At 36.2% G+C, this 22,870-nt stretch overlaps 4 protein-coding genes across 10 annotated transcripts in view; 3 read left to right on the forward strand and 1 right to left on the reverse strand.

Moving 5' to 3' along the window:
• Nucleotides 1-22,870, forward strand: part of LOC112052284 (NADH-ubiquinone oxidoreductase 75 kDa subunit, mitochondrial) — a 52,010-nt gene that overhangs the window by 17,323 nt on the left and 11,817 nt on the right. Inside the window, exons 1-3 of one of the 4 annotated variants that reach the window (XM_024091300.2) lie at nt 21,335-21,497; nt 21,703-21,870; nt 22,446-22,777. In XM_024091300.2, coding sequence (XP_023947068.2) covers nt 21,706-21,870; nt 22,446-22,777 — 497 coding nt within the window. In that variant the 5' untranslated portion in view covers nt 21,335-21,497; nt 21,703-21,705. Of the gene's footprint in view, nt 1-21,334; nt 21,498-21,702; nt 21,871-22,445; nt 22,778-22,870 lie in introns of those variants that run through there. The other 3 variants (XM_024091301.2, XM_052887342.1, XM_052887343.1) reach the window with 3 other exon arrangements.
• LOC112052283 (SET domain-containing protein SmydA-8) lies at nt 2,930-12,577 on the forward strand. 2 transcript variants are annotated; one of them, XM_052887345.1, is made up of 9 exons: nt 2,930-2,972; nt 3,797-3,993; nt 4,426-4,649; nt 5,140-5,296; nt 7,503-7,633; nt 8,245-8,485; nt 9,733-9,963; nt 11,332-11,420; nt 12,103-12,577. In XM_052887345.1, the coding sequence occupies exons 1-9, from the start codon at nt 2,962-2,964 to the stop codon at nt 12,325-12,327; spliced, it is 1,506 nt and encodes a 501-aa protein (XP_052743305.1). In that variant the 5' UTR covers nt 2,930-2,961; the 3' UTR covers nt 12,328-12,577. The 2 variants fall into 2 exon arrangements, with proteins under 2 accessions (XP_052743305.1, XP_052743304.1); XM_052887344.1 differs by lacking the exon at nt 2,930-2,972 and adding an exon at nt 3,196-3,345 and having other exon boundaries at nt 12,103-12,576.
• Nucleotides 14,820-19,637, forward strand: LOC112052289 (erlin-2). Of its 3 annotated transcripts, none has more exons than XM_024091307.2 (7): nt 14,820-14,994; nt 15,089-15,215; nt 16,050-16,130; nt 16,819-16,927; nt 17,183-17,334; nt 18,223-18,375; nt 18,575-19,637. In XM_024091307.2, exons 2-7 carry the CDS (start codon nt 15,108-15,110, stop codon nt 18,941-18,943), a joined length of 972 nt encoding a protein of 323 aa, XP_023947075.1. In that variant the 5' UTR covers nt 14,820-14,994; nt 15,089-15,107; the 3' UTR covers nt 18,944-19,637. The 3 variants fall into 3 exon arrangements, with proteins under 3 accessions (XP_023947075.1, XP_023947074.1, XP_023947078.1); XM_024091306.2 differs by having other exon boundaries at nt 15,098-15,215; XM_024091310.2 differs by having other exon boundaries at nt 15,101-15,215.
• On the reverse strand, nt 19,624-20,969 carry LOC112052290 (elongation factor 1-beta'). Its single transcript, XM_024091311.2, has 3 exons — nt 20,789-20,969; nt 20,381-20,621; nt 19,624-20,026 (listed from the first exon to the last, which is right to left on the reverse strand). Exons 1-3 carry the CDS (start codon nt 20,866-20,868, stop codon nt 19,682-19,684), a joined length of 666 nt encoding a protein of 221 aa, XP_023947079.1. The 5' UTR covers nt 20,869-20,969; the 3' UTR covers nt 19,624-19,681.

Below are 22,870 nucleotides of genomic sequence, written 5' to 3' on the forward strand. Positions count from 1 at the left end.
CATGAAAATTTTAGTTTTTAAATATGTTTTTTGACAATACGAGCCAGAACTATATAGGTCGAAAGGTCTATATTTCAACTGTACATCAAGTAACGTCGTGACGTCACAAAATGGAAGACAGCGTTTTTGACGTTTGGAAAAATTACATGTCAGAAACGAAAACTCTGAGCGGCCGGACGTTCCCTTATTGAGTAAAGGTATCAAAATAAAGAAATTTATTGTCGTAATAGCCTCTTAAATTATAAATTCTTTATCTGACAGAATTATTTAACTTGCCAATTAAAAGGTTTGAAAAACACTGTTCTATAGTGATAAAACTCCTGTAGTTTATACAAAAATAAACGCGCTAAGTCAGTCACATTCAAAGCCAAACAGACATGTAGATTGACTATGATTGTGAGCGCATTATCAACTGAGTCGTCGCCTCATCATGCAAAAAATATATAAACAATATTAGTATGAAATCTATATAAACTTCATGCGGACTTAGGACAAATAAATTATTGCAAATATGACCTCACGACTCAGTTGATAACGCGCTGCCTATATACATTGTTAGGGCAATATTTGTGATGAGATATCTTTGTATAGAATAATATTTATTAGCAATAATTTAATCAAAAAGTGATAGTTTATAATAAAAATGTAGATATGAACGCTTAAATAACGGTGCAATGAAATGAATTGTCTTATATAATGTACCTGTTGGTCTTTGCTCACTGTATAGGGCCGTAAGGTGTAGACTTATAGTGTATTATATTATTATGGATGTTTTTCGAGCATCAGTGATGTCTGTTGTTAAAGGTCATAGCACACATAAACTCGTAACCGTATCACCTCGCCGTCAAGCGTCCACTCGACTACGGCTAGGCGATGCCGCGTTTACATCGCGATTGTAGGTTGACAGCAAGACGATACGCAGGGGGGGATAGAGGGCAAGCGTACACAAAGAGAATCCGTGCCACGACAGAAGTCCCGCGGCTGAAATTGACAGTGTCTTATACAAATGACATTACCAAATGGCAATAAGCGTCATTAAGACATTAGCTCCGCGTTTACGGGACTTGCTTCGTGGCACGGAGTATATGCTCAGGTGCGGATAGAAGTAAGCTTTTCCCGACCCGAGGCGATTACATTGCGATTCTGATTAAAGTGTGTTACAGTAAAAAGTTTCATACAAACAATACTGGACGGCCAATCCCTTTCCGAGTTTATGTGTGCTATGAGCTTAAGTCATCAAAATTACATGTGTTCGATTTGCAGTCTTTGTGAGTGGAAACTTAGAAAATTGATAATATATTGATAAAATTTGGCGTTGTAAATGTATTTATAGTAACTTTTTAAAAAGTACTAGTATTACTGCTATTTGGTTATTGAAAAATACTATAAACAGGAACAGTGCCATCTAGAAATTTTATTAGAATATTCTTGAATGAAGTAAGACTTACCCTACCATAGACTATTATTTTTAGAATAATTTTATCCTTGAATGAAGTAAGACTAACTATCGACTTATCGGTTATTTATATTAACATTGACATTGCGTCATAAACTGTGAACGGAGTCGAAAATATAGCTTTCTCTTTTATCGTTTCGTCGTTCGTTTTTCGATCGTACCGAAAAACGAAAACGAAACAAAATGTCGACCAATCGTCGACATTTTGTCTTTTATCTCGTCTCAGCCTTATTTTTATGGTCGAGCGAGATTTTATCATATCTTCTAATAATGGTGAAAAACACCTGAGCGAGATGATCATGAATTTATCGATCTCTATAAATCAAGAATCAGAATGTGACGTCATGAATCCGACTGTAATACGGCCCTGTGTAGTGTGCGTATAGCCTTAATCGTTTTTTGTATATAAGTTTGCCGAAATTGATATAATCAATTAATATATAATACAAGTAATAATAATAATAATTGAAAAACCCACGATTTTTATAGCGGATAACATTTTTCTTTTATTTTTGTCCATTTTTTCCACAATACTACAAAAAAAAAAATCGCATCATAATCGGTCTTATACCTACACATAGACACGTCAAACCTTTAACTATATTTTTTATTGCCCCTCTTTTTTACATCGGGGGTTGAAAGTGTCGAATGCATGATACGAGATCCTGCGCTACAAGAACTTCGACTTTTCTATTTAAATAGGAAGCCTGATGTAATCTCTCAGACCAATTACTATAGGACCTGACTCACTAGACGTTACCCTCTGTCAAAAGTATATATGATCACGATCTATCGTGTTTATATAAAATGCGTCTATTATATTTGCCATATATTTTAAATATGACCAATATTCCCATTCCCCTCCAACTATTCGGGAAATACTGTATTAGGAGTGGGTAGGACAATAGACCAACGGGGCGGGGATTTATCCACCACCCATTGATGATGAGTCCGACCGCTCTTACCGTTTTAAGCTATTATGGCTTTATGTTTCACTGTGTTAAAATTACACGTGTGTGTATTGCGATTTAATTTTATAGTTTTGTAGTGTAAGGTCACAGGATAATTTTTTGATCTTAAACATTTCGATGTGTGAGTTTACCTCGTCTCCCACAAAAAACGACAGACAATTTTTGCGGTACAAGTCTAAGGGTAATTGGTCTGAGTGTAATGTTGAATCTGATACCTTATAGAACGCTTTAGAATTTTTTATATAAATTAGGTATAAATTGTAAGTAAATGTATATTGAACTAGTCATAAGGTTTTCCTTAATGCATAAACTTGCAATAGGTGGCATGTAAATAAAAGTAATATAATGAAAAATTTTTACTTCTGAAAAATCCCATTTGGTTTTATTTTGTTTGTACCCTCAATAACGTGTATCCTAACATGGTAAAATAGCTTTATTTTATTTTATTTTCCCATAAATTCAATCGTAAGATCTCTCTGTACTTTACTTCGTAGAACTTCTGCTAAGAAGAAAGAGCCATCAAGAAACTTAGTCATGAAAAAAAGGTTAAATTTTAATAAATAACCAATTTTGAATTTTTTTTTGTTTATACTTCCAGGAATATTCTAGGGAAAATCGGTTTAGTAATTTTGTGTTTAAATCAAAATAACTGGAACGCGTCTTTGAAGTCGGTTCCATTTTTATGTCAAAAATATTATAGCACAAACTATGAGATTACAATCGTTACTTTCTTAGTACGAAGTAGCGGCAATCAAAGTGTGGTATAAAAATAGCACATTCTATAAATACAGCCGGTGGTTTAGTTTCACGTGTGCTTCGATGCTTGTCTCTGTGTGAAATAAATACCAGTTCTTGAATTTGTTCATCAAACAAAATGAGCACTAAATATGAGGTGAAAACATCAAATAAATTGGGCAGGTTGGTAGTGCCATTAGAATGGGAATTAAATCTGTTATGTTCATTGGTTATGTTACAAAAATATTGATGTATAGTTAATTTTAACAAATTAAAAGATTACGACACCGTAAATAGTCGTAATTTTATATTATTAGGAATTCGAGTTTATAAATTAATTTAGTAATTTAAATAACAAAATCAATCTAGGTTTTAGATTGATTTTGTTATTTAAAAAATGTTGGTTATCTATAACGAACCGAAGTTGCTTCCTAATGTTACCTATTACTAAATTTCTATTAGGTATGGAAGAGAGCAAACTTTTTCCTTTTATATTTTATTTTTTTTTTTATATTTTATTTATATTCCTACTCATAATTATAAATATATAATTAAGTTTATTGAAAAACATTTATATTAAGGAATCAAATATATGGTTATACTCTGCAGTATGATATCTGTTACTTTACTATAGATATTTAGTAGCTGCAAAGGATTTAAGGGCAGGGGAGAGAATACTTTCAGACCAGCCCTTCGTTCTGGGCCCTAACAGCGACACATCGCTGGTCTGCTTCAACTGTTACCTGCCCCTCATCAGCAAGTTTGTGGTCTGCAAGAATTGCGGGATTGCACCAATTTGTCCTGGAGATGGGTGCCCTGAACAGTTTGCTAGTAAGTATTTATCTATCTTGTTACCTACTGGAGAACATCTACACAAGAAAATTTAAAAAGTGAAAAACATTTAGCGATTTCCAAAAAGATGTATTATTCGACTCGTACTTACGTGGATATACCTACATGGTTTTTTTTTCATAAACTTCTGATCTTTTTTCTTTAATATGCCATATCTTTTTTTGTTTTTTTTTTCTTAATGTTACTGACATTCCCATTCCCCTGAGAAAGACTGTGTTAGGAGTGGGTACGACAATAGAGCATCGACGCTGGGGTCGAACCACCACCCTTCTGTGATGAGTCCGACCACTATATCCTTACAACTATATTAGCGTAGCTTCAATTAGGCTTGGCTTTAAGGCCATTATAAAGGCTGATAATGATTGGCGTTTGGCGTAAAGGCTGATAATGACTAAATTTACATTATTACAGAATGGCACAGTCGCCAAGAGTGTGACTTCTTTCGCAACCTGAAGTTAAACAAAGGAACGAGCCCCATGACCATGGTGCAGAATGTGGGCTCGTTGTTGGTGCTGCGAGCGCTGCTCAAACAGAACGACAGCCCGCAGGAGTGGAAGGTGTTCAGCGAGTTGGAGTCACATCTGGACAGGAGAAGGGACAGTTCTGTTTGGGAGTATTATGACAACACCGTGAAGGTAAATGATTGTTTTGTTTAACCAATGGCATATCGCATACGTACCTATGCGTCGTATTTGACTTTCGATCTAGCGATTTCGCATGGGCTTATGTTTATTTATGAATTTATGATTATGATGAGGATGTTTATTGTAGGAAATAGTAGTCTGAGACGGATATGACGTCTGGTGGGGCGACTTCTTTCCGTAAAGAGTGGGGAGTTCGAGAGGGGTACCGATCGGTTGACGGGAACAACTTGCGATATAAGACGCTCGTCGTGCGTAATTTTAGGGGTTACTTGTGATGGGAATTGTTTGTTAACTGTCACGGGCGCTTTTAACCCTACACACAACGTTTACAAGTGCGTGACTCCACTCAAGGTCATTCTCTTCCATTCTACGGTCTTATTTTGGTTACAGTTTGATTTGTTAATTAAGTTGTCCTGACAAATATACCTATAGGTACGTTTTGTGGACTCTATCATAATATCAACTACGTTGTTTGTTTCAGTTTATTCAATCCCTCGGGCTCCTTGAAAATGGCCAGAACCAAGAGCTGGTCCAACAGATATGCGCTGCCATCGACGTGAATAGTTTCGAAGTGCGCGGTCCGCCCATACCGGCCATCGGATGCGCGGAGGTGTTACGAGGAGTTTACTTGCAGGCAAGTGTTATCAAATGCTCTGCAACATTGGTTTGTGCTTAAACCAATGTAGCGTTAATAATTTATCAGTAGGGCAAATAAATACTTAAAGCTCAATCCACTAATTTTAATCATTTAGGTAGGTACCTACTACCAGGCCTAGTGGTAGTTTGATGCTGTGACGAACACTAACAGTATGAAAACATCGAAAATTCCCACTAGGCACACAGTTTTTTACAAATTCTTGTTGTCTAATTCTTTATGAGTTATTTGGGATAGGCGGGGTTAGTTATCTGTCAAAGACCTCTGAACCCTACATACAACGATCACTAGTTCGTTACTCCATTCAAAATACTCCACTCAAATTCTCTTCGATTCTTGGGTCTTATATTGGTTTGATTTGTTAATTAAGTTATCCTGACAAATATTGTAAATCATAACCTTTGTTAACCGACTTCCAAAAAGGAGGAGGTTCTACGTTCGGCTGTATGTATGTTTTTTTTTTTTTTTTTATGTATGTCCAGCGATAATTCCGTCATTTGTGGATTTTAAAAATTCTTTTTTTGTTTTGAAGGGTTTGATTCCAGGGTGGTCCCATTTTTTTCATGTCAGGATCTGATGATGGCATCCTGGAGAAATCGAGGGGAACTTTCGAAAATCGTAGAGACGGCTAGTGCGATTGTTAGTGTTTCCATAAGGTATTTGAAACCACTACAATTTTATGAAGGTCTGGAGTTGGTCTGATGATGGAGCCGAAACACAGACGATGGAACTCGTCAACGATTTACAGCAGGTACCTTTTGTTTGGGCTTGATTTATTTGTATTGATGAGAACTTTCCACCTAGATGGGTTGTGACTGTATTAAAAGTCTGATGATGAAGACGAAGGACAGTTAAGAGAACTCCTCAACGGTTCACAGTAGCTACCTTGTGTTTGGACTTGATAAATTTGTATTGATGAGAACTTTCCACCTAGATGGGTTGTGACTGTATTAGGGGTCTGGTGATAAAGACAAAGGATAGTTAAGGGAACTCCTTGACGGTTCATAGTAGCTACCTTGTGTTTTGACTTGATAATTTTGTATTGATGAGAACTTTCCACCTGGATAGGTTGTGACTGTATTAGGGGTCTGGTGATGAAGATGAAGGAGAGTTAAGGGAACTCCTCGACGGTTCACAGTAGCTATCTTGTGTTTGGACTTGATAAATTTTGTATTGATGAGAACTTTCCACCTATATGGATAGTGACTGCACAGGGGGTCTGGTGATGAAGACGGAAGACAGTCACCTTTCACGTTTTTCTGAATATTCATATTACGTGTGGATAAAGGGGGAGTGAAATTTTGTATATGAGTTAAGGTAGTATTTTTAAAATTGGGTTTGTATGACTTAGATACTTATCATAAGAAAATAACGTTTCAACTAATTGCTTATTAATTTTTGTTAACACTCCGTAGGTGTGCTAACACTAAAAATTAAAAAATAAAATTTTAATAAAAAAAATTCAACCGACTTCCAACTCGAAAATTAACCTAAACTAAAAAGCAAAAAATAACATCTTACCTATGTGCTACCTTCTGATCAGTTTGAATTAAAACATCACTGGCTTGGCACCGCCTTCAAACTGATCAGAAGGTAGCACATAGGTAAGATGTTATTTTTTGCTTTTTAGTTTAGGTTAATTTTTGAGTTGGAAGTCGGTTGAATTTTTTTTATTAAAATTTTTATTTTACATTGGTTTTCTTATTTTTGTAATCCACCTGAGATCCACAGTAACGAAATAGCAAAACAGGAAATAGATGAAAATGGACAGGGTCGAGACGAAGAGGGATTGAGATGAGAGTTAAGGGTCGCCTGCCGGGTTGGACCCGCTTGCACCGCCGTCTTAAACTAGGCTGGGCCTTTAAGCACACAAAAATTTAGGGCCCTTTTGAAAAGTAAAGAAACCATTTTTTCAAAAACCCGCGGTCTAGCGGGTCCAACCCGGCAGGCGACCCTTAACTATTTGTCAGGACAACTTTTTTTTAACTAAAATAAAGTCAACATTTTGAAGGATATTGATATTGTCAGTCCTTCGGGGTCCCCTGAGAATGGAGACCCTGGGCACCGACGATGATGATATATGATATATGACGGTATTGCCCGCTTGGGGAAAGCCTGGCGTAAAGCAGGCAGTGACTTCATCTATGAAACACGTCACTGACTATAATATCTTTGCTCGTTCCAGGCAGCACTATTGGCTCACGACTGCGTGGCCAACACTCACATGTCCATTAATGACAACAATGTGTTGGTCTGCCACGCCAGCACCGACATCAAGAAGGGAGAGCCCATTTATTATAACTACACCGATGCTTTGAAAGTGAGTTCAATGTTACTTTTTAGATGCAGCTCGCTTCTGATGCAGACGGTGGAATGGCGTCTCGCATTGAAAGTCTTCGAAGTGAAGTCCAAAAAGATGGATCGATGACATCAATATGGTAGGGATCCGCTGACGACTCGAACCTTTGGTGTTTGAAAGGCCTATGTCCAGCAGTGGATGTCCATTGGCTGACGATCATAAGGATGACATATCTAGATGCAATGCTAGATCCAAACACCCTTTTTTGTTGTACCTACATTCGAGATTTAAATTCATGGTTTATTTTAGTATGGAAGCTAATAGGTTGATTTTGAGATTTACTCGAGTTCGCTGATGAAAGTGAGGGGTACCTTGCATGTTGTTTTGTACCGCTATTGTGAAATAAATTAGTTAAGTTGAAATAACCATATTAGATGCAAATATGGTTATTTCAACTAAATATAATATAATATAGCAAAAACTAAATATCACTGCCACTTGTATAGGTGATCCAAGTTTTGAATTAAAAACCGATACACAGTTTCCCTGCTGGTCATAAAACATTGCAGACATTGCAGATAAGGGTTAACATGTCAAGGTACGGTATAAAATAGGTTGTATTTTAATTTCAGGGCACAGCAATTAGACAACAACATCTCATGATCGGCAAATATTTCAAATGCACCTGTTCCCGGTGCTCTGACGTCACTGAAATGGGCACGTATATGAGCTCTGCCGTGTGTCCCGCCTGTAAAACTGGCTACATGTCCCAACATGGAGAACTGTGGGTGTGTCACAGTTGCAAGAACGAAACTGAACACTCTGTTGTAGGGCATAAGGTTCAGTGTTGCTCGGATAAATTAGAAGTCATAAGTAAGTAAAAACTCGTTTTTTTACTCGCATTTTGGGGTTCATCATCATCATATTCGACCGCCTCCGAGGCGCAGTGGTATGCGCGGTAGATTTACCAGATGGACGTCGTGGGTTCGATTCCCGGCTAGGCTGACTGAGGTTTTCTTAATTAGTTCAGATCTGGCTGGTTGGAGGCTTTGGCCGTGGCTCGTTACCACCCTACCGGCAACAACGTACCGGCAAGCGATTTAACGTTTCGGTATGATGTCATGTAGAAACCGAAAGGGGTGTGGATTGTCATCTTCCTCCTTAATAAATTAGCCCGCTTCCATCTTAGATTGCATACTCAATTACCATTAGGTGAGATTGTAGTCAAAAGCTAACTAGTAAAGAATAATAAAAAAATTACGGCACACTACAGGACTATGCCTCTCTCTATATAGGATCTATATAGGAAAGGAGTTATGGAGCTTGACCCACAACGCTGAGCAATGCGGATTGGCGGGTTTTCAGTGATGTTATTTTACTCTTTAACGATCATTAATCAAATGTTAATGGACCAACGGCTTAACGTGCTTCCGAAGCACGGGGGTGAAATACCGCCAATTTCCCAACTACGGGCTCAGAATTGTTACTAAAAATTTCTTTTGTTAAAGTGTCCCAGAACTCAAACCTAGTACCGACGCAATCCGACATCACATTGGCTAACTAATGAACCATGAAAAGCGCTAGAACATCATGTTTAGTAGTTAAAATCAGTATTTATGAAATACAAAAATCTTTCATTCCTTTTCAAAATTCATTTATTGAGGTATTTTTTCAATTTAATTTTTCACACTAAAGGCTATTTTATGACGCGAAATTTATTTTCGCGTCATAAAATCTAATTGGATATTAAATATATAAATTTGGCAAAAGGTTATAAATGTTGTTTTTCATAATATTTTAGACACGTAGAAGACGTATTAGATGAGTAGGTACATCAAACATAGTATTGTCTCCCTAGTGCTATCTCTTAATGGACGCTAAGCAGCGCCTAGTGGGAGTTCTCAGTGACATAATAAAATAGACGGAAAATAGATCAATAAATTTTATACATTTAAAAAAAAATTGTTTATTTAGCCGGTAGTCTGTGTTTTCACAATTTTTTATGAACTTGGAATATAAAAAACTTGCATTCCTTATTTCACACTTTTAAATTTTATTTTCGCGCCAATGTCTAATATGTAAATTGGCATAAGTAAATGTTGGTTTTTCTAATATTTTAGACAAAAAAGACGAGAAAGAATTAGAGGAGTATATCAGATATGTCTCCCTCGTGCTGGCACCAAACCACTATCTCTTACTGGACGCTAAGCAGCGCCTGGCGGGAGTTCTCAGAGACATAATCAACAGAGAGCCGCGCCCCACCAAGAAGGTGATGCGACGGAAGATGGAACTGTGTAAGGAACTGTTGCCAGTTTTGGAGACACTGAGTCCAGGAATTTGTCGCATCAAAGGTACATATTGGTAATTACATGTATTGCAATGTAAATATGTAACTGTTTTGATAGCCTCCGTAGCGCAGTGGTATGCGCGATGGATTTACAAGACGGATTTCTGGGTACGATCCCCGGCTGGGCCGATTGAGGTGTTCTTAATTGGTCCAGGTCTGGCTGGTGAGAGGTTTCGGCTGTGGCTAGTTACCACCTTACCAGCAAAGACATACCGCCAAGCGATTTATCGTTCGCGTGTGGATTTTTATCCTCCTCGTAACAAGTTAGCCCGCTTTTATCTTAGATTGCGTCATCACTTACCATCATACAGGTGAGATTGTAGTCAGGGCTAACTTGTGAAGAATAAAAAAAAACTATCGAATTAATAAACAGAAGTACGTCTAACCTTAAGGAAATTCATTATAAATGGAGTAATTGTTTTATTTTGCTATCTCTGCAAAACAGCCAAAAAATCCAAGCGACAAAGTCACCCCTCCAAATCCGACCAAGAATCATTTTTGTTTCACTCCGACACTGGAGCATCTTCAGTAGGCTTTAGATGCGCCGGTATTTTGGCCGATATTTCCAGTTCGGCCGCTTTTGATCGACTATTGTTACAAGTTCCTCGATACAGATAGTAATTTTAATTATTTATTTATTGTAGAGGGAAGGTATCAGTGTTAGTATCAATAAGAGGGTATTTGATGACTTGCGCTCAGTTGTTTGTTAGGCAGCGTAGACACCGTCACTAAACCTACTTCCCTTAAACTTACTTATTTATTTTATTCTTTACAAGTTAGCCCTTGACTACAATCTCATCTGATGATGCAGTCTAAGATGGAAGCGGGCTAACTTGTTAGGAGGAGGATGAAAAACCACACCCCTTTCGGTTTCTACACGGCATCGTACCGGAACGCTAAATCGCTTGGCGGTACGTCTTTGCCGGTAGGGTGGTAACTAGCCACGGCCGAAGCCTCCCACCAGCCAGACCTGGACAAATTAAGAAAATCTCAATCTGCTCAGCCGGGGATCGAACCCAGGACCTCCGTTTTGTAAATCCACCGCGCATACCACTGCGCCACGGAGGCCGTCAAAAGGTCACAAGTCCTGGGACCCGCTCGAGGTGTTTTCTCTGCCACAAAATAATGGTACAATCACATGGCCCGTAAGTTGCGCCAACAGGAAATGTTTACTCTGCAATGACTTGATTTCGCAATTAAACATTGTATTAGACATCTCAGAAGGCCTAGCGTCTACGACATGTCGATATACCTACCTAAAAATCAAAAATATCTCTATTCATCGCAACGATATTTTCGATGCCGCCACTATTGCTCTATAATGTCTTTTCTTGTTGTTTAATAATAATTTATGTAAAATGTTTTGTTTTAGCTATCACATTGTATGAGTTACATGCAACAATTGTGCAGCTCGCTAAGAAGTTATTCGACGCGCGTGAAATCACCGGCGCAGATTTCGCGGTATGTTTGTGCTAAATGCATTTATTCTTAAGGTTAGTCGGTCGTCGTCGTCGTCAGTCGTCGTCGTCAGTCGTCGGTAGCAGCTGCCGCTCGTGTAAATTAATATTGGTGATGATCTAGATGGATAATTTACTATTGCCACATCACATGAAAAAATATTATGGACCTTTTTCGCCAAACCATTTAAATAACGCGTCATGGGTGCTGCTATCCATAATAAAGTTTCTGCTCAGCAGCAGTAGAACCCTTGTTTAGATCTGAAATATTTGGTTACCGATGAACAATGATGGTAGGTTATAGATAACTTTGCCTTTAGGTTAAATGTCGAAACCTGCCGTAAGTGTGTATAGCTTGGCAAATTCGTTCGTAACACTCCCGATGGTCCGCGCGGGCCGGGAGGGGGTTAGGGATGCCCCGCGCGCTCGACTTCATACTCGCGCAGTCCTTCCCTCTGCTCTGCGCGCATGACTTCACGCCCGCGCTGTTCTTCCTCCCCCCCCCCCCCCCCTCTCCTGTCGCCCACATACCAACCTATAATGTTTTGCTAAATGCCGACCGCTGCGACGTTAGTTCCACTTTTGGTCAGAAAAGTTTGTGGCACTAAGTCAAAAAAAACTGTAGGTACGATTTTGCATCCCAAGACAATTTTTTCATTAATTAAATTATTTTTTATTTCTTTCAGGATGAATTATTATGTGCCGAAAAGCACTTAAAACATGCGCTGGAAATGCTAGTCATCGAACCGGGCAATTCACCTGAAGGCGAACTGTGTGCGAAGGCTCTAGAAGAATATAGGGCGTTGAAGTTAACTATAGCTAAAGTTATGGATAGCGTCCACGCGGAGGGAAAAGTTTATAAAATTGAAGATGTCACTGAAGAAGAGGCATTACATCCTGAAATTGATTGAAAATTTAAAATTTCAACGGTTTAAAATAATTACATAAGACAAACAGTGCTGTTTTATTTAAGCTTTTAAAAAAGATTTAAAATAAATTGTTTTGAAATACTACTCCAAGGAACCATAAACTACTTCATTCTTGTAAAAACCCGTATTAAATCTACACATTAATCTTTTTTTTTTTTTATAAATTTTTAATAATGTTTTGTATTTTTTACTTATATTGTTAAAGATTTAAAAAAAAACGAAGTAATAAATAAATGAGAGCAAAAAAATTTTTTTCTAAACCCAAGGTTGTCTGGAAGATTATTATTATTATGTATGATAAGTATAAATAAACACAGAACACTTATTTTTTAATTTTTTTTATTATATTATATATTTATCTACAAAAAACATATTTAAATTAAGCCTAAACATGATGCAACATAAACCACAGTTGGTTAACTTCAGCGGTCGTTGGAGCGAGATATGCTTGGAGTTTCTCTGTGTGATCGAAACAGTCATGAGGAGATCTGCAGACGAACCCAAGTTACTGACATAGCTGTGTGGGTCGCGAAGTTGAAGTAGCAAAGGGCAGGCCATGTAGTTCGAAGAGTCGGTAGATGCTGGGGTTCTAAAGTACTTCAATGGTGACCCCGCACCGGAAAGCGCAGTGTTGGACTGTTGGTCGATCTCCCACTAAGTGGACCGAGGACATCAAGCGGGTTGCAGGGTGCCGCTGGAATTGTGGCGGCTCGAGACCGTGTTTGGAAGTCCATGCAAGAGGCTATGTCCTGCAGTGGACGTCCATCGGTTGATATTGATAATGATGATGATGAAATGATGACCCAGAGTATTTGAATTTGCCGCGTTTTTTGGTGACGCTTTTTTGCCGTTTCTATAAAACGCGTTATAGTAAACTTGGACCTTGAAGCTATAGAGTAGATATATATCATTTTAGCCGTTTGTGAGAGTACCTATGTTTATAATGTATTATCTATGGCTAGTACCTACTTATGAAAAACGTTATCAATGTTTGTCAAAGTCAATGTCATTTTTGACAGTAGGGATGTCTAAATTTGAAAAACATCGATGATATAATCAAAAGCTTTACATCGATGTTCGATATTCATCACAAATCGAACATCGATTTTTGGTAACAGATAATAATTTAGCATTGTTATTTAACAATTTAACGACACAATAAAATCGTTCGAAATTTATTAAATACAAGTTTATTTACTAATAAATAAAACTGTATTTGTGAATGCGATCTTGTAATACGTAATTTGTTTGCATTAGTCGTGCGTGAGGCCGTGAGTAACATTGATAATCGATTATTGATTCCGTTGACATCGATGTTACGTTATTTTTCGTATAGCAAGTAGCTAAATCGATATTTTTCCTTTCAACATCGATGGTTATCGAGCAAGAGCATCCCTATTGTGCTATGTATTAGGTAGGTATTGGACAATGACTTATGACACTGCAGGGTTCCCAACTTAGGGGTTTTCCCCCCAGATTTAGGGGGCAAATAAGTGAAATGGGATTTTTTTAGGGGTCTGAAATTTTTAGGGGTATTTTCAGGGATTTATTGACTCTTTAATATTTTTAAATTGATGATAATTTTAATATTTGATTCTTGACCTAGCGACTTATAACGATATTACGTTATTCTACAACCACTCTGAGGCAACTGGCGGCAATTTTCATTAAATAAAAAAAATTGGTAAATTTATTCATTGTCAACATGTATGATTTCAAAAAATCTGAATCTTCAGATAAAGACGTAATATTTTGTCTTTTGAAACATATTACAGCATATTATTTTTAAATTATTATGAATTTATATTTTTAGGGGGACAACTCAATAATTAAGGCGATTTTAGGGGTTTTTGACATAAACTTTAGGGATAAATATTTTGGAGAGTTGGTAACACTGTGACACTGACAGCTACCAAAGATTACAGTGTATTATTGGAAATAGATAGGCTACTCGAACTTTTTTCGGAACGAATGTGATAGCGCCATCTAGTGACTAGATACGGTATTTTTAGTATAGTAAAAAGTCTAAAAATAATAATGCATATTTTTTGTAAAGGAGAGACATTTTTGATTTTGTAATAGTTGAAGAAACCAATTGAGAAAAACAAAAAAAAAGACAAAAACTTTCCCTTTGTTACCCCCGGGCTCGAACTCAGGATTATTATATTGTACCTTTGTTATGCACCACTAGGCCAAATGACTATGTGGAAAATCGTTGAAATTAATGTACACTTACTGTTTTTCTTTAATAATCCCTTTGCTTTAGAAATACAAACACATTCTTTCTATAACGCGTCAAAATTAAAAGGATAAATAATCCTTTTTTTCGGTTTTTTTTTCCGTACTTACACGGGTTTAATCTCTAAAACCATTCTAGTACGTACACATCTATGTAATTGTATCTTAAATCTAGGATGTAGATGGCGCTGCTTCATAAAGATTTCACGTTCTTCTAAGTTCCCATGGCATGACAGCTACTCAGGGACGTGCTCAGTGGGCGAAATATTCACAATTTTTCTTTTTACCTACAAAATAAAAATAATAATCAGCATCCTATTTATTTATGTTTTCACTATCTTAGACTGCTGGGTTTGTTGTGAAGTAATTCATCATACCACCAATTGTGAGAGTTTATTTAGATTTTTGGAGGTAAATACACTAATTATAAAAAATACTTACATTTTATTACATTAATTGTAAACTATGAAAGTTTAACTTTATGGTACTTATTATAAACAATTAGTCCTTTCAGTAGTCCAATTATGGCTGATCAGACATCAACATTAGCGGTTATTATTTTGGCCGTCGGAATTTCTGTACATTTCTCCTTACACAAAGTTGAAGAAGGATATGTTGGTGTTTACTACAGGGTAAGTAACTTTGCCCTATGATTTTAACCGTGTAGATCCCTGTTCTCGTAGTCATCATTAATTCATCATTATCAACCCATATTTTGCTCACTGCTGACCTAACTAATAGTCCACCACGCTGGCCCAATCCGAATTGGCAGACTTCTCACACTCAGAGAATTAGGAAGATTCTCTGTTATGCAGGTTTCCTCACAATTTTCCTTCCTTCCTTTCCTTTCTTTCACCGTTTGAGACACATGATATTTAATTTCTTAAAATGCACACAAATGAAAAGTTGGAGCTGCATGCCCCGGACCAGATTCAAACCCACACCCTCCGGAATTTGAGGCAGAGGTCCACTACCTCAAATCCACTGAGCTATCGCGGCTCAATAATAATTAATTATCAAGAGCTAATTGACTGAACTCTCAACAGAAGGATATTTTATGCTAAGGATCAGAGGGCTGACCAACACAGAAATGCAGCCAGTAATCTGCCACCATTTCACATGTGCACAACTTGTATAGCTATTAGGATAATTTACTTAGCTTAAGTTTCTTACTGTATTCCTTATTTACATTACATTATGTCCTCATGAGTTTTTAAACTTGAAATAGGCTGTTCAATTTGTTCATATGTGATAATGTTGTATTTTCTATAGTATTTCCTTGTAGTGTAATTCTGAAGTTATAATAAATAGCCCATATAGTTTCTGTTCTAATAAGAATAAAGTGATCAAATATGGCCTGGCACTCAGGCATAGTGTAGCTTTCCAACAGTGAAAGAATTTTTTTAAATCAGTTCAGTAATTTCAGTTTTTTTTAGTCCATATTGATTATATTCTCATGTTTTCAGGGTGGAGCATTACTCCCAGTTACAAGTCAACCTGGTTTTCACATGATGATCCCATTGTTGACAACTTACAAGGCTATACAGGTATACCTTTTGTCAATAAGTATGTAATATGTTAATGAGAGAAATCTCATGTCTGTAATCATCACTATAAAACCTTTTTATGGGTGACAACAAGACATTTTCCCTCATTATAGTAGAGGGGTTTGGTGCTTACCCATCATATTACTCCTATCTTGTAGGGAACCTTAGGGTTTATGTTGACTGATTGCTTAACATGATCTCCGAGATATGTGAGATGTAACACCACCAACTTCCTGACTCCAGAATGCTTCTGAGAAATTCCATTTATCACATTGACAGATTAGCCTTTTCGATCATAACAGATTGGCGACAGGCTTTCACCCTTATGGGGCTAAATATTTACACACACAGATTAAAGAATAATAAGCAGATAGAGCGTTCAGAACACAGCAGGGATGCAGCCATTCCAAATACAAATTCGAAAACAATCAATATCAATTTACATAATTGTTGTTAGTGTTAAATCTTAAAATACAAACTACTAAAAATGTTTGTTTATGCTTATGTATATGTTATTTATGTTTGATTTTTTTTCATGGGTTTCACTGACTTCACTACACTGCTTGTATATGCTCATTCTGTATCATTCTTTCTTCTGTGCTATTGTAACAATAAATTTGTAAATGTGCTTGGACAAAACGCTATTCAATTAAAATCTGTTTTATAAAAATATTCAAACTGCTTACAGACAACTCTACAAACTGATGAAGTAAAAAATGTGCCGTGTGGTACAAGCGGCGGTGTAATGATATACTTTGAGAGGATAGAAGTTGTCAATAAACTGGATCCCAATAGTGGTATATTTTTTTTTGTTTGGAGACCTTGGCTCTTAACACAAGGATTTAATCTTTATAACCATAATACTGTAGTATAGTGAGGCTGTTTTACTTGAATAGATCTTATTTATGTGGTAATAGCAGAACAAAAAATAGATTCATTCTGCTTCATCAGTGAGCTGTTTTCTAAAATCCTGTAATTTTCTTACTTTTTAGTTCTCTATTGTATTACTGTCTATTTTATATTTAATCTTAGTTGTTTGTTTTTTTCTTTAGTTCTAGATGTGATACGTAACTTCACAGCAGACTATGACAAGACACTGATATTTAACAAGGTCCACCATGAGTTGAATCAGTTTTGCAGCGCCCACACTCTGCATGAGGTGTACATTGCACTCTTTGACCAGATAGATGAGAACCTTAGTACTGTAAGTACCCTCTCTATATATTAATTTACTTTGTGAATATTTGTTCATTATCAACCAATATTCGGCTCACTGCTGAGATCGAATCTCCTCTCAGAATGAGAGCACCGCTTAAGGAACGTGATATTTAATTTCTTAAAATGCACATAACTAAAAAGTTGGGAGGTGCATGCCCCAGACTATACTACAGCCTTTCTTGATGAGTACTGTTTACTAACAAACAAATAATGAGAGTCATTTCACACCTTATAATAATTATAATTAACTTCTTCTTAAATTAATGAAAATTATTAATAAGTTTAAAACAATTACATATGGTTAATATATTTTATACAACATTTTATAAACAAACTATACATAATTTAAAATAAATAAGTTATGAAATGACATGTGTTTTCTACCTTCATTTCTAATTTCTTTGTTGGTAAACTGTACTTGTCAAGAAAGGTACAGATTCAAACACACACCCTCCAGAATCTTAGGCAGAGGTCATATCCAGCTCTCATGTGAATATTGGTCTACAGATAATTTTAGTTTATACTATGACTATGGTTGTGCATTATAGTAGCTTTTATGTATGGTAGTTAGACACTTTTTTACTTTGTATCAGATAAAGTAAGTTAGTGAGGGTAGAACAATAAAAATGACCTAATTCCAATTTTACAATCTACAAAGCTAATATACATTTTAAAGAACTCTTGTGTTTTGCACACAAACACAATGGCTTGCATTCAGTTCTGCATGTTTCAAGGACTGAAGTTTGGTGCACCCTCTACCTGCCTTGTTGTGTACCCTTAACAATATATAATAAAATAATCTAATTTTAATTTAATAAATTTTATTATTTATTTATTATATTTTATTTTATTTATTTATTAATTTTAATTTAAGGCTCTCCAAAATGACTTGAATGAACTGGCACCAGGTCTAAAAGTGAAGGGAGTTCGTGTGACAAAACCGAAGATTCCAGAAATCATACGGAAGAACTATGAGCTTATGGAGGCTGAGAAATCAAAGTTTCTTATTGCAGAACAACATCAAAAGGTATTAAAAAATAAATCTACTCTTGTTTTCATTGTTGTCTTATGCTAATTTCATTCAATGATATATGTATTATTATTATATATTCATTTCTTAAAATGAGTTAGTTAAGTAAATGTGGACTATGGTTATTTCTTGATTTTTACTATATTTCCCTTTATTTAGCCCTATGTTTTATTCTAATATATAAATCTTTTCATAGGTTGTTGAAAAAGAAGCCGAGACTGCTCGGCGGAAAGCTGTGATTGAAGCAGAAAAAGAAGCTCATGTTGCTAAAATTCAGTTTGAACAAAAGATCATGGAAAAAGAATCTATGCAGAAAATGGAACTCATCCAAGACAGCATCCACAAAGCAAAACAGCAAACAAAATCTGAAGCCGAATTTTATCATCTAAAGAAGCAAGCAGAGGCGAACAGAGTGCTTTTAACAAGAGAGTATTTAGAACTTAAGAAATACGAGGCCCTCGCGTTAAATAATAAAATCTATTTTGGTAATGACATCCCCAAAATGTTCCTTCAAGCAAATGTGGGGGAAACTGTGCAAATGCCACAAAGTGTGCAGGGCGAATAAATGAAAGTTTGGAAATAAAACCGTGAACTAGTCATTGAAATGTTAAAAAAGTTCTCAGGCACTAAATATTGTTGTCTGTGTATTTAACTAAGTGAGTGGGGTTAGATAAATGATTATTTATTGTAATGGTTTTTTTTTTTTTTTATGGTAAAGACATTCTTTACAATTACATTTCTATAGTTTCATTTAGTCTTAGCAGGCCTGTATCATTGTTTTAGATGTACCCTTTTATAGTAAAATCATGTAGAAACTTTCACTTAAAAACTGGCCAATTTTGCTTTGACAGTTTTTGAATTATTGATAAAGAAAATTATAAGGGCTTTAGGCCCTTTAAATTTAGTCCAATATTCAATAAAATACCAAAGTTAACCATAATGATTGAGTTTAAAGTTGAATTTGCAAATGCAACTAGGTTCTTGAATTGAGTGCCAAGAAGTTGTATTTGGCACTCATTAAGTGGGTAAATTTTTTGGTCTCTAATTGTGCATCCAATTTTTAATAGGAGATCAATGGATGTACCAGTGTTTTAGTATAATTATGTACAGAAACTCCTATCCCTTATAAATGTTGTGTGCTAGTAAAATAATTGTTAATATCTCTTACATGTGTAATTAAATAATATTAAGAAAATGTGTGGAAAAAAGTGTACTTTTTGTATGAGGGTTAATAAAACTCATTAATTGTAATGAAAAAATTGATTTTATTTTAAAAGAAAATAAATAAACTTAAGATGGCATTTTAGATTTTATTGAAGGCGGCAATGTCAACAGATTGGACAAAGTCTTCGAACTCCTGAATCTTTTCAGTGAGAAGGTCCACAGATACTTTGTCGTCTTCAATGACACACATAATCTGTAGTTTGTTGATACCATAACCAACTGGAACTAACTTGGAAGCTCCCCACAGCAAGCCATCCATTTCAATGGTTCTTACAAGTTTCTCCATCTCACTCATATCTGTCTCATCATCCCATGGTTTGACGTCAAGGAGGATAGAGGATTTAGCAATAAGGGCTGGTTTCTTAGACTTTTTGTTTGCATATGCCTGTAGACGTTCTTCACGGATCTTGGCTGCCTCTGCATCCTAAGAAAATGTTTTTAATTAGTTTAGTAATAGACACCAAACAAAGTAAATTAGATAAATATAAAAAGACAGTTCTTTATTCCTTAAATTAAGCATTTAAACAATAAAAAATATCATCGTAATTCAAATCAGTAATCATACAACATAAAAACAACACAAACAGATTTTGTTAGGAAACTTATGATCATGATCACTAGCAATATTATTGAAAAAAAAAACATAATATTCGCCTTGACTTTCAAATATGACCAATCTAGATTCTATTAAGAGAGATGCTATGGCAATTACAGTCATGAACATTACAAATACTGTCATTTATTGACCTAAGATATTGTTTAAATGATGGCTACAAACCTCTTCTTCATCTCCAGATCCAAATAGATCAATATCATCATCATCGTCTTTAGCGGCAGGCGCTGCTGCTGTGGGCTTAGCTCCAGCGCTGAGGGGGCTCACTCCTTGCTCCCACGACTTGCGTTCAGCTGGAGTGTAGGAAGCGATCTGGTTGTACCAGCGAAGAGCGTGAGGCAAACTAGCGGCCGGTGCCTTTCCTACTTCCTCGAATACTTGAACATCAGCTTGAGAAGGAGTGTATCTAAACAAGTAGTTAACGTCTCATTACCATATATCTATATGACGAATGTCAAGTTCAATACAGAAATATTAACACAAGTTAATCTTTATTCGGCTTTACTAAAAATAGAGGTTAACGTATGTTGACGTGGTGCGCTTTCTCGATGTTAAAATACAAATGGCACTCACCCGGACACATAACTTTTCTCAGCTAAATATTTGTTCAACTCGTCGAGACCCTGTTGAGATTTTACGTCTCCGATTGCCATTTTTTTGGATTTTATTTAACTGGCTCAGCACAACACCACACCTCGCGGCCGATTTTAGTGAGTGAAAGAAAGAGATAGATTACGCGACGACGACCGCAAGATTCACAGACAAATCACAAAACTTTGACATTATCATAGAGCAAAGAGTTTTGAACTGCCTTTACGGCTCTGAGTACTAGCTCTTTAGAGCCTTATAGGCCTAGGCCTAAGGCCTAGTTCGGACTACTTAAGTATTTTAGTCGAGTACCGACTCTTAAATCCATGTTTTGGATTTACCGCCCAAAAATTGTTCGTACTCGACTAAAATACTAAAGTAGTTTGTACTGTTACAGCCTTTACAGCCATCTTACAGCAGCTACATACTTCTCAGTCTACGAAGTCATGACAGTTGTCCTTGAGTCTTGACATATTTATCCTCTCTGAACTTGACAGTGACATATGACACGGCAACTGACAGAATTCGGCCTTTTCTGTCAATCAGTTTCTTCAAAAATCGCAAAATATTATTTTATAAGTACGTTTTAAATAAAAGTGCGTCGAAAATTGCAATTTAGTCCTTTATAATTATAGCCGATGCCTTTTCAGTGTTAATATTTTACTATCACGCTGTAAATACTATACCTATTTAGGTTAGAGATCATAACTTATGTAACAATAACAAGAGGGTTTAGTTTCCAAAATAATTGATTTGTGTCTTAATTTCCTATCCTAAACATTAATATATTCTATATAGCACCGCTTTATAGTAGTACACTAGTATGGTAGAAGATTAAATGTGAAATATAGCAGGTAAATAGTGAGTGGAGTATTAATTGAGTTATCTGGTCACTGCAGAGGATGCTGCGCCAGCCTCTATCCCGGGCGCTTGGGCTGTCTCCCAGTCGCGTGGCGCCGCTGACGGCCCGCAAGTTTGCCGAGCAAGTGCAAGCACAGCCTGACAATGTGGAGCTGTTCATTGATGACCAGCCTGTATCTGTGCCTCCTGGCACCACTGTATTGCAGGTAATTTATGTTACAATTAAAAATGTGTTACTAAACTACTGACTCACATTTGTGTAATAAAGTAATAAAGAATTGTTTTTTTTTAATTAAATTTGAATGAATTTTTTACTTTTTAGTTTATAATACCTAATTCTAAGATGACTCCTCAAAAGGTAAGACTTTGGCTTTACTTTTGGGGATCGAGATCAATTCTTCTAGGCTCTATGACAACATTTAAATTGTAACAAACTAATTTTAATACTAAACCCTGGATTGCCAAAAATTTGTCTCATCACCTGGTGTAATGATAAAGGAAAACATTAAGGGAAAAGAAGCAAGAGACATGCTTTGAGATTTTTTTGGACATAGGCAATGTTGTTGATTTCCGATGAATCAAAGGAAGTTTTAAACTCTTTTGTGTCTTCTATAAGGAGGAAAGTCTAATACTGTAGTGGGCTGAAAAAAAAGCTATTATTAGCTTTGAAGTTTATTGTTTTGCTTTACATTATTTTAAAATATTTTTGTAACTTATAAGGGTACCTAAAAACTAATTTATGTTTTTTTATATGTTGTATTTTTGTTTACAATTTTGACAGGCAGCAGCACAAATTGGTGTTGAAATTCCTCGGTTCTGTTACCATGAGAGATTAGCAGTAGCTGGAAACTGTCGCATGTGCTTAGTAGAGGTTGAGAAGTCGCCCAAGCCAATTGCAGCGTGCGCCATGCCCGTCATGAAGGGGATGAGGGTGAAAACTAACTCGGATCTCACCAGGAGAGCCAGGGAAGGTGTCATGGAGTTTCTCCTGGTGAACCACCCCTTGGATTGCCCCATCTGTGACCAGGGAGGGGAGTGTGACTTGCAAGATCAATCAATGGCGTTTGGCTCTGATAAAAGCAGATTTACTGATATTCATTTCTCTGGAAAACGGTAAGTATTCATATTTCATATTAAACCCTAATAATTGATTACTCCTTGATCTGTAAACTTTAATCACTAATAATAATTATTTAAATATTCTAC

This window comes from Bicyclus anynana, chromosome 19 (assembly GCF_947172395.1).
Source record: "Bicyclus anynana chromosome 19, ilBicAnyn1.1, whole genome shotgun sequence".
Lineage (NCBI taxonomy): Eukaryota > Metazoa > Arthropoda > Insecta > Lepidoptera > Nymphalidae > Bicyclus > Bicyclus anynana.

Bases quoted from the DNA above. Each gene is read 5' to 3' on its own strand.
- LOC112052283 (XM_052887344.1), top strand. From the start codon at position 3,302: ATGAGCACTAAATATGAGGTGAAAACATCAAATAAATTGGGCAG. The intron at 7,634-8,244 runs GTGAGTTCAATG...TTTTAATTTCAG, and splicing joins ACTACACCGATGCTTTGAAA to GGCACAGCAATTAGACAACA. The intron at 8,486-9,732 runs GTAAGTAAAAAC...CTAATATTTTAG, and splicing joins GGATAAATTAGAAGTCATAA to ACAAAAAAGACGAGAAAGAA.
- LOC112052289 (XM_024091307.2), top strand. From the start codon at position 15,108: ATGGCTGATCAGACATCAACATTAGCGGTTATTATTTTGGCCGTCGGA. The intron at 16,131-16,818 runs GTATACCTTTTG...AACTGCTTACAG, and splicing joins CAACTTACAAGGCTATACAG to ACAACTCTACAAACTGATGA. The intron at 16,928-17,182 runs GTATATTTTTTT...TTTTTTCTTTAG, and splicing joins TAAACTGGATCCCAATAGTG to TTCTAGATGTGATACGTAAC.
- LOC112052290 (XM_024091311.2), bottom strand. From the start codon at position 20,868: ATGGCAATCGGAGACGTAAAATCTCAACAGGGTCTCGACGAGTTGAAC. The intron at 20,622-20,788 runs GTGAGTGCCATT...CTACTTGTTTAG, and splicing joins GAGAAAAGTTATGTGTCCGG to ATACACTCCTTCTCAAGCTG. The intron at 20,027-20,380 runs GTTTGTAGCCAT...ACATTTTCTTAG, and splicing joins GATCTGGAGATGAAGAAGAG to GATGCAGAGGCAGCCAAGAT.